General features: G+C 36.7%; 1 protein-coding gene across 1 annotated transcript in view; it reads right to left on the bottom strand.

The window, feature by feature from the left end:
* The window catches only part of mnta (MAX network transcriptional repressor a), a 36117-nt gene extending 20476 nt beyond the window's left edge, over positions 1–15641 (bottom strand). The window contains exons 1-4 of the mRNA XM_056473586.1: positions 15389–15641; positions 2908–3457; positions 2380–2421; positions 937–1048 (exon numbers count right to left, since the gene is read on the bottom strand). Coding sequence (XP_056329561.1) covers positions 937–1048; positions 2380–2421; positions 2908–3457; positions 15389–15461 — 777 coding nt within the window. The 5' untranslated portion in view covers positions 15462–15641. The remainder of the gene's footprint in view (positions 1–936; positions 1049–2379; positions 2422–2907; positions 3458–15388) is intronic.
* Positions 15642–16150: the final 509 nt, after the last annotated feature.

Here is a 16150-nt window from a genome sequence, read left to right as displayed (position 1 = left end):
ACAAGTTAACAATGCCAAATTTCGTTATTGGCTGTTTTCGTGGACATGAGTAAACGCAGATTGTTTTGAAAACGCTGTCGTGTAGAAGTGAAACTTTCAAAATGAAAAAGGAAAAACGTTTCAGTGTTTGACTACATTGTTGTCTGAAAGTAGATTTTATGATCTGAATCTATTAAATATCCAGCATCAAACAGCTTGTGACACTACAGTTTCAAAACAGCTTCGCATGACTAAATGCATGCAAAAAGACACAAATATGACTTTCAAAATACAACAGAGCTGCATATCCAAAAAACACCAACCTTATAATACTGATTACGCTGTGGAGAAATCACAGCAAATGGCTGTCTGTTTTCAGCAGGCCATGTGCTTTAAATAAATACAGTGTAAGCCTGGTTGAGCAACAGGCAGCAGAGAGCGGGAAAGCGCAGTAATAGGTGGCCGTCTCTCCCTCAGATCCACCAATGACTGCTAGCGAGCAGCTCAAAAGCAAGGGCGGGTGACGATCCAGTGACACGAGCTCTGTTTCCACACTGCCCTAGTTTCCTGCACGTCTTGCGCCTCGGCTAAATCAAATCCCTTGATTTGATTGGATTTCTATTCCTCCTCCTGAGGGTCTGGCTGTAGGTGTGCGTGAATGAGCTGCGCTGCTTTTATCAGATAGAGCCTGGTTTATGATCTCCTTTTACATCAGCCAAATGAGGCCGATGGTAAAGGGGAGGTACTCTGCTCACACATCCATAGAAACTAACTTTAGCTTTAATTAAAGAGCTTGAGATCAATCAGAGCAGCACTGGACATGACATGACTGAAAGAGTTTAGACAGTATGGCGTTCCCCTGCTGTTGGTTTGTTTGTGTGTATAAATAGATCTCTGAAGGCAAGGTGTGACAGGATGTAAAGGATGATCGGTTAATGCAGGCCGTGTTGATCCTACCTGAATGTATCTCAAAGCACTTCTCAGAACACTCAGGTTGGATGTCTTCTTCTCGTCAACATTAGGGATGTTCTTCTTCAGAGTCTCAAAGCACTCTTTTAAATGTGCACGTCTGAGGGAAAAAAAAAAAGAGATGAATTAGGATATGGGATTAGGTAATGACAGGATTTTCTGCAGTCTGCATTCATTTATTGTTTATAATTATGGTTATAACCAGGGTGTGAATTACAGGGGAGTTTGGGGGGGATTGACCTCCCTAATTAACACTTGCTCCCCTCTGAAATATGTCAAAACAAGATATATGGGGGCGTTGGGTCAGCCCTTTAATACTAAGAAATTGTTTATTCTGATCTGTTTTTAAATAATAATGTTGATATTTATTAATTATTAATATAAATATTATTCATATAAATGTTAATAATAAAATAATAGATTAAAATAAATATACATTTCACCACCCCTATTGTGAATGCAAAAATCACGTCAACCGGTCTATGAAGGAATACGTTCATTCAGCAGTCTGAAACTGGCTGCTCTACACCACAGACAGACATTGAAGGGCTTTTTCTTGTAAAATAGGTGTTTGTATCTACATATAGCCTGAAATAAAGTCAAATTAGATGGAGTTTGTATAGTTTGACCTACAGGAATAGCTGAAATAGCTATTTAAAAGATATTGTAGTTAAGAATACAATAAATATCCCTCAAAAAATGCTAAACTTTGTTGTATTATTATTAAACTAGAATTAATTAACAATAAATATATTAATGACTGAAGCATGTATTACACAAGCGAATCAAAAAGGTTGACCCCCCTGATCATATAACATATATATACAAAATTTGATTTTTAATTTATAAAATATTATAATTATACATTATGTACACCAATAAAAAAAGTTATTATTGAGCACCTAGCTGAATCTGCTGTTTGTATTCATTTTTTAAAAAGACATTAATATTTTTATTCAGCGAGGACAAAGTGATAATAAAAACATTTATACTGTCACAAAATTCAAGCTGTTAGTTTGAAATTTCAATTCAGAGAATCCTATTAAAAAATGATTGAGCACCAAATCAGCCAAGACTGATGTATTCATTTAAAAGTATTTATATTACAAGAATTTATTTATGACGCAGGATATTCAGCTTTGGCATCACAAGAACAAATTACTTAGAAAAAATCTAATCCGATGATGAATTTTAAATGTAATGCCATGTCAGCAACAAATGCTTTTTTCATGGCAAGAACATTACATGAATCAAAATACAATTAAAACAACAAACAAATGAATCCATAACTTAATACGATTATTAGCGTTAATACTATATAAAAATTCTCAAGTTTTTCCTAGTGTCACTTCTGAAAAATGTTTGCTTAAAATGTCAAATAAATGCAGCCCAAATGAAAAAAAACTAAACAACGAACAATGAAGACCTTACCTGTTCTTTTCAAGCTTATTGTGCACTTCTCTCGTTCCTGCCCTGTAAAAACAAGTCATACATTCATTAATAATCAGCTACAAACACAATACAACCTCGCAACCATAAAGGCATTCATGTGATTCAGTTTTAAAAGGTCCTGTGAAGTGCTTTGACATGGGCAATTTTTAACTCGATTTTAGTTATCATCACAGCTCTGCCAGTGAGAGTGTTTGAGCTGAAGCGCACCAAATGAAAAGCGAATGAGAAATGTCTTGAAGGGGGCGGGGCATGTCAGATACTAGAGAGCATTTGATTGGTCAAGATTTGATGAGAAACTGAAGTACATTTAAGTGAAAGTGACAAACTGCATGCTTTAGACGTTCATTTCAGTTTTAGATCTTCTAAACTCATATTTTGTCACTGTTTTTGAGCACACTAGCTTATAAATATCCTACAAACGAACAATACTGATACGAACATCTAAAAAAACGTTATTTTACAGTCACGGTACCTTTAAACGTGCTCATAAACAAACTCCTCACTCACCCTCCAGGCCTCTTCTTGCCATCCAAACCACGGTGGTCCTCAGGCGGGCTTCCTCTCCCCACAGGGCTTGTCTGAAGAGATGGAGGCACAGGTTGAGGGAGCAGTGCATGCTGGGATGACATGACGATGGAGCCGGGGTAACTCTGGATCTGTTGGGCTGGTTTTGTGCCATTGGACTGAGGCAGTGACGTGGGCTCTGTTTTGACCTGAGTCGGGGCGAGGGGCCGCGGGTGCTGGTTTGGCAGTGGTGAAGCATCTTTTCTGGGCGGCGTGAGACGGGGCGCTGCTGATGGGCTGAGGGAGGTGGTTGGGGGTGAAGGGATGGCAGGAGGGGTGCTGGATACCAGTGGGATGGGGATGACTGTGATGGGCATGGGTGGAGGAGGGGGTGGAGGCTGAGCCGGGGCAGGTATGTGGCGACGCTCAGGGCCGGACTCCTCCATGTAGGTTACGGGGTTCAGTCGAATGGGCTGAGTGTAAGAGTTCAGCTCTGCTCTCCGCTTCTCTGCCTCCTGCTCACGACGCCGCCGCTCCTGCAGCTCATTCTCTTCTGTTGAGGGAAAAACAAAAACATTATTATTATTACATTATAATTACTATTATTATAACAAATATTTTTTTAAAAAATCATAAAATCAGAATGTGTTGGTTCTTATGGACTATATTGATATCTACTGTGTTGGGTTCCTGGTGCTTTGGTTTTTGTCTTGTGATTCCTTTGTTCCATATTCCCGCCGTTTGTTAATGTTCATTAGTTTCACCTGTATTTCTCCCTTGTTGGTTATTAGTTCAATCATGCCCCTTGTATTTATACCCCTGAATTGGTTTAGTCCCTGGTCTGGTCTTGAATTGTCAACACTCCATGATTTTCCTGAGTCTCCAGCACCCTTAAAGTGAGTGTTTATAAATAAATCCATGTATTTTGAAATTCCTGAGTTTCGTGCGTTTGTGGAAAGAGAGAACATGACATACATGTTGTATATTTATTAGGCATTTATAAATGCCCATATTTGAGAGTGTTTATTTATATTTAGATATAAAATGTGTGTATTTGATACAAACGGTTTATAAATTGAAATATCTATGTAAAAAAAATTGTTTTGTTTCTGTGTGCATGTGCAAATATAAAACGCGCACACACACACACACACACACACACACACACACACACACACACACATATATACATATACATATATATATATATATATACAGTTGAAGTTAGAATTATTGGCTCCCATTTGATTTTTATTTTAATTATTTCCCAAATGATGTTTAACAGAACAAGGACATTTTCACAGTATGTCTGATAATATTTGTTCTTCTGGAGAAAGTCTTTGTTTTATTTCAGCTAGAATAAAAGCTTTTTTTTTTTTAAACACCATTTAAGGTCAAAATTATTAGCCCCTTTAAGCTATAGTTTTTTCTCGATAGTCAACAGAACAAACAATCGTTATACAATAACTTGCCTAATTACCCAAACCGGCCTAGTTAACCGTATTAACCTAGTTAAGCCTTTACATGTCACTTTAAGCTGTATAGAAGTGTCTTAAAATAGCTAGTAATATATTATTTACTGTCATCATTGCAAAGATAAAATAAATCAGTTATTATAAATGAGTTATTAAAACTATTGTGGTTAGAAATGTGTTGAGAAAATTTTCTGTCAAAATATAAATGGGGGGGGGGGGGGGTTGGGATAAATGGGCTAATAACTCAGGGGGGCTAATAATTCTGACTTTGACAGTGTCAAAATAAACTTTTAATTTGGATGCAATTTATCACGATTTAATCTTTGCCTAGCACTAATATTTGCATAATAATATAAGCACTGTACTGATTTAAAGATTCTGGCTGATCGTTATAAACCACTGTCTGTATAAATTGACAGATTTTTGTCTGATATTATAATTACACACCAATAGGCTAATATGTATTGTATAATATATAAACATTGTATAAATATGTACATGGATATTAATTTTGAAGATATGCTATAGATAACATTTAAAAAGTGTTACTATTACATTAATGGCAAAAATTATTTTAGCAGTAATCTCAAATCATGTAGATGAGCCTAAATAATCCCATTTTTGATCAGTTGTTGTATTATTTATAAGTTAAATTTTACTTTTATTAATTCTGCTTTCATTTTAGTTTCAGGTTTTTGTAGCATCATCTGCATTTAGTCATTTTTATATTTTCATTTTTATTAGAATTTTAACAATATTAGTTGTATACTGCATCAATATATTATGATCAACTCATTTTATTCAGCACACAAAATTCACTACAAATCTGTCAATATATCGGTCTATAACACATAAGCAAACAACCACATACAATAGACATCTGCAGAGACACTAGTAAGCCATGTTCAAAAAAAATGCAGTACTATATGCTGCACACAACAGGCAACCTTTAACCTCGAGCACATGATATGATGACATCACATCTAAACTGGGGCCTATATAATGGGAACAGGTCAGCCACAAATCAATACAGGCCCATATACAGCCTGACATAATATTTAGCTCAGAGTCAATTCCTTTAAAGAAGCTTTTTGTGTGTGTGCGTGTGTGTGTGTGTGTGTGTGTGTGTGTGTGCACACAGACAAGCGAGTGTTACTGGTTAACAGTGGAGGACAGAGATTACTCAGTTAGAGCACATCATGTTCAGGCTTCAGGCTAATGTTTCTCTGGCATAAATGGAAACACGATGCTCTTCGTCTTCCTCCTACCACACTTAGAGGAGAACTCCAAAACACCACGGGACGGCCTTCTGAACCCCCAGCCAAACCTTTAGCATCAATTATACATTCCGCTGCACATCGTTTAAGAGAAGCAGAGGACACAAACTACTATTGCACTCAGAGAGAAGAACTAGAGCTACTGTAAGTCACTCACTGAAGGACCTCCATCATGGTTCAATAGCAATGCAGTTAAGGAAAATACATGTATTTTCAGATTAATGGCCCGTTTCCGCTGAATGGTACAGTACGGTACGGGTCACCTTTATTAGGCTTGCGTTTCCACTGCAAAAAGTGTCCCAATGGCACATAACAGATGCTTTATACACATAAATATTTGTGTAGAAATGTTAATTACTCACCTTTCTACATGATTTGATTAGAACTGCAGATCAATGACAGGGCGAAATAGCCTACTGTAACTTCTGCAATTAAATCAAATAAATAAAAGCAACGTATATGAACACTTACAGACCCTTACGGTCTCTGATATGTTACCAATTACAGATAAACTACACACAGCATACATTTAGTCCTTATTTGGGTTCAAGAACAACACGCAACATATAGCCCACAGTCAGTGCAAACCTCTCATCTGCATCTTTAATCTTCAGCAGCACATGTAACCTGTTGTTAGAAAGTAATTCCGTCATTCTGACTTCAAAATAGTCCAAAAAGCGACGATAATAATTAAACATGGCAGATTGTTCATGTTTTAGGTTGCTGAAAGAATCATTTGCACCTTTGTTTTTTCCAACTTCTTTGCTTTTTCGCGTGTCAGTCTCGCGTTTGTCCATTTCTGAAAGGATGCGCTTCAATAATCACACGCACAATACTATCATCAGCTCAAGAAGTTCGTTATTTCAAATATAGACGCGTGGCAAGCGCATGTGAACGCGAAACCCCTCACACTTTAGAGGGGCTTGTAAACAACTATGGGGCACAACTATGGGGCACAGGGTAGATTCCCCTCTTCTTGGCTTTGTGGCTGTTCATCAAGACGGCGACAAGGTTTGTTTAAGCTTGGGTTCAACCATGGCTTGTTATTATATGTATATATTATTACGGTGTAATGTCTTCGGTATTTAAAAATGGCGCTTCCTTTATTTTCATTCTCCTAGCTAGTGCACGAGCTAGTGATGTATCTCTGTAAACCAATAGCATTCTTGCTCTGCCTTTTGGTACCCTTTTGTTGTGCTAGGTACCATTCCAAAAAGTGGTACAGTACGGTAATTTTTTTGGTAATTTTGACAGTGGAAACAGCCACCGTACCACATCACTCAGTGGAAACAGGCCATAAAAGGACTGCAGGCAGACTGAACACAGGCAGTAACACATTCGATCATCTTGAACTCCCTCCCCTCATTATGCTCAAAGAGGCTACATTTATTTAATCAAATGTCCATCCACATGGCTATGGATTTAGAGCAACCTGCAAAAGTTTAGTATTCATTTGCCCTTTAGTCCACGTGACACCAGCATTTTTTATGGCCTGAATTATCTTTTTGGTTACTTGGGCCTTGTTCACACCTGGTTTTAAGATGCGTTTGTGGATAAAAGACACATTACCGTTGGCACCCAAGTGACGAACTCGGCTGATCCTGATCACACAAATACACAAAAAACAGTAGGCTGTATGACATTTCCATTGGGATCTGCATTATTTCAGTGCGTTTCTTTATTTGCATGTGTGTGAAAATGTGCATGCATATTGTCAAATTAATGAGAATGGCTTCTAAATCTGCTAGTGTTCTTCTATTAGCATGCGTTTCATTAACTTGCAGCCCTTTTGAGCTCCCTCAGCCACCATAAAAATACAGTAAAAACTAAAATAATGAGAAATATTATTACATTTTGAAAGTATTACAGGTATTAAATATTTCTTTTTAAACTTTTTCTTCTTTCTTAGCAATACATATTTTACGGTAACGTACAAAAGATGCCCACTAAACCTGCATTCAGTGTCACAATATAGTTTATATTAATAATATTAACAAACAAAATTGTCAGGCTTAATTAGAACAAGAATCATTTGATGAAGCACATATAGAAGGCTTAGAGTGGAGTCTCAAAATACTAATTAATTGTCAATTTAAGTATTTATACTATCAATAGTACGCAAAATACCTACATTTTGTGAAAACAAAAACATTTAAATGAGTGTGGATAACAACACCTTGAAATCTTTATACTTTGCCACATTCAAAATATAATAAAAATGACTTGCAGAGACAAAATGTCTTTGACCACTATAAAACACCATCTTTAAACTTTAAACTATTTCTAAACAGCAGCTGAATTCACCTGATCAACACCTAGGCTTCACTCAGCTAAAAGTGCATTTAGATATTAGCTCACTCTTGTAGGGTTCAAAGAGAAGTCTCCCAATGAGCGGTTTTATAGCTTAATCCAAGTCAAGTCAGTCTCTGTGCATCTCTCACAACGCTACTTTTCAGTACTCGTCTAATAACACTAGGAGTGTCAAAATTAATTGTTTCTTCGGTGTACTGCGATGCAGACGTGGACAATTCGGTATCGGTTCAGTAATAATCATAACTGGTTATTATGTACTGACGTTATTTATCTCATATGCACTATGTCTCTGTTGCTTACTATGGCGAAGGAGGCGAGCGCGTGTGTATTTGCTGGACAGTCTTTTACTGACACTTACAGCAGAAGCCCCTATTTCACAGCGATTGACAAAATGAAAGTAAACTCCATTTTCTCTCCCACTGTGGCCCATTTGACCTGCTGGCGTGACTTTTCCTCTCCTCTCGGCTGCTACAGCGATACTTCTGGATACAGACACGAGCGCGTGCCTGCAGAGTTTTCTCCACCGTGTCTATCATGGATCAGCTGTGATCGCCACCAAAGCTGTGATCGCTGTGTTTCCATCCAAAAATGCAAATGAACTTTATGCGCAAAACTGGATTATCGCATTAAAGACGTGCGAATAAAGCAGCGTTTCCATCCAACGAGTCAAAGCGAACAAAATCGTCAACTCCTGATTAACTGGCGCCAAATATTATATTAACAGTAAAAACTGAATTTACTGCGGTAGGAGAGGCTGCGTCAATCTTTTCTTCATCTAATAATTGACTTGCGCCTCAGAAGGCAATCCTGACACGCAGTAAACGAGCGGTGGCGTTTGAAGGTGTCAGACGCGGAACACCACAGACGCTCTTGATTCTAGAGGTCATTAATGATATAATAACACTAATACTTAAACGGTTAGGCATTTTAGAATGACTAAAACAACAGTTCAGATGTTTTACAGTGTGCTCAGCCTGCTGGTTTGTCCATTTACGCACATTTTCATCATCACATGATCTCTTATAACAAAATCACATGACCTTTTTTAAAGCGCATACTGAAATTTGTGTGGTGTTTCCATCTTAGTTTATGTGCATCTTTTCTTATCGAATAAAAAGTTTATCCTACTCAGTTATGCGTAGAAGTTTATGCGCATTTTCAAAACTTATGCGCATCATGACACTTCCATCAAACGGTTTAAGCGCACATGCAAAATGCGCAAAAAAATATGTGGATGGAAACATAGCTAGTGTCACTCATCTGTGAAGAGCGCCAGCACGTAAGAGCCAATCGCAGCCCTTTCTGTTGAGTGCGTGACCAATCAAAGGGGTGTAAGAAAGAGCTTGCTAGACAGGCTCGGAAAGCGAATGGGATATTTACATGTGTTTATTTGCTATAAATGCTCGTGTTGTTTGAATGTACAGTTTATATGTCTGACTGTTTGTATTAAAGGACAAAATTGTATTTCAAATAGTATATAGGCTAAATATAAATATATTTATACATTTAAATATAAAAATTGCTGTGAAAATATAAAACTGTGTATGGAAAGCATCGTCAATGCACCAAGATATCGACTTGAACCGAATCAATGGCATGATAATCATAACCGAACCGTGAGACCAGTATAGGTTCACACCTCTAAATGTCACATGCATAACAGCCTGAACTACGTACTTTAAAATGCATCACCGTGAAGAGGAAACTTGCAGAATCCTATTAGCCAAATAAAAATGAATAAGTAAAAATAATGTTTGCACTTTAGTTACATCTAATGCTACTCGTTATTAATAATCCTCTTATCGCCCATGCAGAGCAATATAGAGGTCACAGGTGGCCTGGATCAAATGAAAAAGATACAGGCGTGTGTGTGTTTGTGTCATGGATCACATTAAGGTGAAAAGCTGGACATCGTGAAATCATGTGCACTCAGAGGATGATACTTTCAGAGACATTCTTATCATATGTGTCAGCGCTGCATCCTAATCTCAGCCTATCATAGTGCAGCAAATCCACCCCCAACCAGTCACCGCTGTGCTATTTGAACAGTTCAAGCTTCCTCCTGCTGAAAAGTGGTGCGGGGGGCGGAGCACTAGTTCCTATGGAACTAAATAGGTCATTACCAGAATACACGAGGAAGCACAATACACAAGAAATGACAAGCCTTTCAAGTCAGTGAGTGAAATGTGACCTCACAATAAACACACTCCCTTTCCTGACAGTGGGGCTGTTAACAGCTGATTACTGAGACATTCATCATAGTTCATGCTAGTTCTACATGTATGGAAACATGTTTCCTCCAACAATTTAAAAAAACTAATGAATAACAAGATAATTACAACTTTATCTCACAGTTTTGAGTTTTAGTGCAATTTAGAGTTCCCAGCTAAATAAGCTCGCAATTCTAAGACAAAAAGATCATAGCTGTAGTCATAAAAAGGTGATATGTAAACTCAGAAATATGAGCTAAAAACTGAATTAGATAAAAATAGATTTTCTATTTCATATTAAAATATTTTATATACTTTTTGCAACTTTATATCTTGCAACTGCTACAAAATAGTCATACACAAGGTGTTGTAAATGAGTAAGTTGTATGTATGTATGTATGTATGTATGTGTGTGTGTGTATATATATATATATATATATATATATATATATATATATATATATATATATATAGATAGATAGATAGATAGATAGATAGATAGATAGATAGATAGATAGATAGATAGATAGATAGATAGATAGATAGATAGATAGATAGATAGATCTAAACCTGTTCTTGTCTTAGAACAACATTGATAAACTTGTAACAGGGTTTCTGCAGGTTTCACAGAGTTAAATTTAAGACATTTTTAAGACCATTATGAATTAAATTTTAGACTCAAAGGGCTAAAGGCTAAGGAATTTTTCAAATGGCCAGGATGGGGACGATTTTAATTTGCCCTATCAAAAAAAAGTATTATAATTAAATGCATTTAATAATAAAATAATACATTAATAATATATATATTTATTATTTTACATTTTATTTCTTAGCTAAATATTTTAAATATTGTGTAAAAACAAATCAAGCTCTACTTGTATCCATACACTTTCTTTAAAATAAAATAAATGAACAAATGTTTTATAAGTTTAAAAAATTATAATAAACTAAATCTATGCACAACAATCTGTCCAGGTCAGCTTCCTCAGCAGAAAATACATGGAGAACTTTTAACAAATGTTATTGTAAAGAAAATAATTAAACCATTATGATAAATAGAGTTAAAAATGACCTTTTTAAATAAAAAGTTAAAGGTTTTATTGAGATTGGGATGGTTGGTGATTGTATGAGTTTTGGCCAGATTGGGTAGCAATACATAAAGAAGGAAATGTAAGACCTGTTTAAAAAAAAGATTTAAAACCTACAACCCAATATTTCAGTAAATTTGAGACTTTTTAAGGCCTAAAATTTGGATTTTGAGAGTCAAGACCCCGCAGACACTCTGTATGTACATTTTTGGACCTTTTTCTCAATTCTGAAAAGCAAACAACCACAAAAAAAAAGATATAAACTTGTAATTGCATTTAAATCTCACAACATTCCCCTCTAGGACTAATAATAATAATTTTGACTTTAAATATATATGAAAGTTTGTTTCTGCCAGATGCATGTATATAATGCCATAAAAATACACACACAAAAAAAACTGATGATTGTCATTCATGCAAGAGAGGAATTTTTTAAACACGTGTTATGGTTTCATTTTTCCTTCGGTACTAGTTCTAATCCTGTTCTGATTGCACAAGGAAGAGAAGCTCTGCTGTGTTCCTTTACATAATTTCTCAGCAGCACTTGACCGTCTAAAGTAGTTTGTTATACTTATTTAACAGCAACAGGGCAAAGGGTATAACAGCACACAGGAAATGACTGTCCACCAATGTGCAATGCAGTTTACAGCTCGGCTTAACAAACTGCTGGCTGAATGCTTTCACAGAGTCACATGCTGAGTAGAATTACAGTCAGCTGTGGCGCAACATACAGAAGTGAAACTGATCTACAAGATTTCAACCACATCGAAAGCCTGCACCAACTATTTGTGCCACTAATCATCTGAGAATGTATGACATTTAACTGAGAAAGAGTACATAAACTATAACATTTGTAAATACAGAAAACGCTGACAAGCCCTGTCAACTTCACCCAGCATAACAATTGTGCTGGAAATATTTTTGAACTGATTAACCAATAGAACTGGCTCCTGACTGCCATTAAATTGTCACGCTAATTGTGAAAACTTTCATGAAAGTATTGTAATAAGATGTAAAATGTTTACTTTAACAGGTATTGTGTATCGAGTTAAATATTTAGAGTCAAGACATGTTTCAAATTAAATAAACGGCAATAGAACTATTAAGTACAATATTTAGCAATTTACTATAGGGTCATTAGTAAACAGTTAATGCATTGACTAACATCAACAATGCATTAAAGTTAAATACAATATACGCGTTCTTATATTAATCCGTATATAAACATTAAAATCACCTAGTAATTGATTAACAAACCGTCTTTACAAGTCATTGTAAGTTTAGTTAGCCAATGTTAATAACTGGGGCTTTACTGTAAAGTGTTAACAATTAAAACGCCTATAAAGAATCTAAGGATTCCCATTAAAAAACCTAAAGGCTGATTTATACTTCTGCGTCAAGCACACACCCTGTGCGTGGACGCATAGCCCTTGCCGTGGCTGACGCGCACCTCTCAAAAAATATAACTACACATTGCAACGACAGATAACGCAAGCACTTCGATTGGTCGGCTTGGTAGCGGTGACGTGGGCGGGACCGAGAGCCGCACAAACTCGTTGGAGCGAGTGTTTTCAAATGTCGAGTGCCGTGAAGGAGATTCAGATGAAAACTGTTGTTTTGTGTTTACCTGATTATTAAATTTGTTGCACGTCCCCCAGTTCCCGCCTCAAAATGAGCGAGTTTGAGCTACTTCTGCATTAAGGTAGCGTTCAGTGAAGAAACTCGACACAGAGGAACATAGTATTTTCATAAATTTCCATGATTTTACAATATCGTGCATGTTCATTATTTATGACGAAACACAATATACTGCATTAATGAAAATTGCTACATCTCAAGAGTGGAGAAAAAAAAACAATCAATAATACTGTAGGTGACTGCACAGGGGCGGACTTAATCAATAAGCGAGGCAAGCAGCTGCTTAGAGCCCAGAATTTCCTAAATTAATCAAATAGCTCGTTTATAAATTTTCTATCATATGTTGTAAAATTGGTGGTTCATTCCACTGTGGCGACCACAGATTAATAAAGGGACTAAGCCAAAGAAAATGAATGTTGTAAAATCTGTTCATAAATGTTAAGATTTTAACGATATTACTTCTTTTCAAAACTGGGGGCCCTCATGAATAGTGAAACATTCCTTACGTACTGCACATACAAATATTACAATCTAATCACAAATATGACTTATTAGCTGTACATATAGTTAGTTTGTGAACTTGTTTTTTTTATTTGTGAATTTATCGTATTTAATTTTTTTATTAAGATGATAAAGGTTCCACTTAAAATATATTTTTAACAAGCAGTTTATTTACAGTTACAGTATATACAGTTGAAGTCAGAATTATTAAACCCCCTTTTATTATTATTATTTTTTATATTTCCTAAATGATGTTTAACAGATTCTGGAAATTTTCACAGTATGTCTGATAATATTTTTTCTTCTGGAGAAAGTCTTATTTGTTTTATTTTTTAATAAAAAAAAAAAGCCATTTTAAGGTCAAAATTATTAGCCCCTTTAAGCTCTTTTTTTTTTAATAGTCTACAGAACAAACCATCATTATACAGTAACTTGCCTAATTACCCTAACCTGCCTAGTTAACCTAATTAAGCCTTTAAATGTCACTTTAAGCTGTACAGAAGTCTTGAAGAATATCTAGTAAAATATTATTTACAGTCATCATGGAAAAGATAAAATAAATCAGTTATTAGAAATGAGTTATTAAAATTATTATGTTTAGAAATGTGTTGAAAAAAAAACTTCTCCCTGTTAAACAGAAATTGGGGGAAAAACAAACAGGGGGGCTAATAATTCTGACTTCAACTGAATATATACACATACATATACATATATATATATATATATATATATATATATACATACATATCTATATATCTATATATATATATATATATATATATATATATATATATATATATATATATATATATATATATATATATATACACACATCTATAGAGAAGGTGAATGTTTCGTGTTTCAATGCTTGGGCCCCATACCTGGAATTGCTTAGGGCCCACAAATCACCAAGTCCACCTTTGAGACTGCAATAAAAACTAGATTGATTTAATATTCAATGTTCTTTCTCTTTTTTTATACAATCAGTTACCAAGATGAAATCTGCCTTTTATATTTGCACATTTTGACGATTAATTAATAAAAACGTCTCCATTTTTTGATTGCGCGATCACCACTACGTAATTCTGTGATAACTACATTTTTAGAGACCAACACGATGATCCCAAGCTGGAGGAGTGCGTTATATAACTGCAGAACATTTTGGAAAAGCATGCAGGGGGTTACTGTCCTACTTTCCCTCTGGTTGTAAAGCCCCTCCCGCACAGAGCAGCGCCTGCCGCGCACATGGAACACAGGGGGAGGGGTTCTGTCCACGCGGATCGCAGACGAGGGCGTGACTACACCAGACACGTCAACTGGGCGTGACAAAGCGGACACGTCACCGAGGCTCTCCAGAAAGCGCCAGCGGACGCACGCAGCGCGGGAGCGAAAACAATAGTGAGAAATGCATAAAAACGTAAACTATGGCACTGAAGATCAACATGTGGAAAGTAAACACAACATTGTGTCGATTCGTGGCTACAAAAGGGAAGCGAATGAAAGCTGCGTAATGTGATCCCCGGGTCATTATATAAAGCGCAACTGGCACTCGCGCACGTACTTGTAAGCCACCGCCCTTAAAATCAAGCAGGTATGTTTTCCTACATGGACACTGCATTGAATGAAGTGTTCAACCGTTAACTATCCCAATAGTTAAAGCAAGAAACACACAATCTCCTCCTTTTAACACACGACTGTCGCTATGCGGAAAACGCCGGCTTACTATTGTTAAGTTACACAGCAAGTAAGCGTAGGAAGATTACAGTGCAGTTTTGCAGAGTCTTTGTTATTTGGAGGGGGTGTTATAACGTTAATGCTGAATGTCACGCGCTGTACGCAGTCCTCCATTCACGCGGACTGTGGCAAACCGTGCAACAATGTCTCGCATTAACCTGCTACAACATTAAACAGCAATACTGATACATTAAAGTGACTCTCTGCCTGTCATAAATGTTTGTGTGCCCAAATTTTTCATTTCTTACCACGTGCTTTCTGTTGTTGCAGGGCTTGCAATTCCAAAAACTTCGCCGCCTCTAAAAGCGTCTCGATACTCATCTCGGTTTCGTTTTATGGTCCAAGAAACGATTGGAGAAATGAATCAGCTCTCTGGATTCAAACGCTTCAGTTCGGGACCCAATCTTCTCGTCTGTTTAAAAAAATAATAATAAAATAAAAGGAAAGACGTGACTGGATCCCCCGTGAAGCCACACTCTTCCACGCACGTAGAGGAGTCACAACAAGATGGCGGGTTATTCAGTCAACATATCGGGCCATTGTACAGACAGCTCGGCCACGCCCCCTGCTTCAGTGACCCCGCCCTACACATGCTGGGCTTTCAAAACACGGACATGGATATTTCTTATCAACGCGTTTATTCGACGAATTACACTAAAACCAAACGTTAAATACAGTCAGTGAATTGTATACTAACGAATTACATATATGTTGGCTAAAAGGACAAAAGCGGACCGCCTAAAATAGAAATGTCAAATCCAGGTTTTGCGCAATACACCTACACACACCACGCCTCTGCGTCATTAATAAAACATGAGCTCAAAGCAGCCAATAGGAAAGCAGACACACAAGGCATGGTATCTGCTCACATGGGTGTCATTCTGCGCGTCTCGCACGCCAACAACTGAGAACGAAAACGCAACCTGCAGATCGACCCGATGACGTGCTGTTTGTGATGCAGCCACTATTCAAACACACTGCGAGTATCGATTAACAGTCTGCCGTGAACA

The sequence above is a fragment of the Danio aesculapii genome, chromosome 15 (assembly GCF_903798145.1).
Source record: "Danio aesculapii chromosome 15, fDanAes4.1, whole genome shotgun sequence".
In the NCBI taxonomy this organism is placed as follows: Eukaryota; Metazoa; Chordata; class Actinopteri; order Cypriniformes; family Danionidae; genus Danio; species Danio aesculapii.
This window is presented reverse-complemented; position numbering and strand designations above follow the sequence as displayed.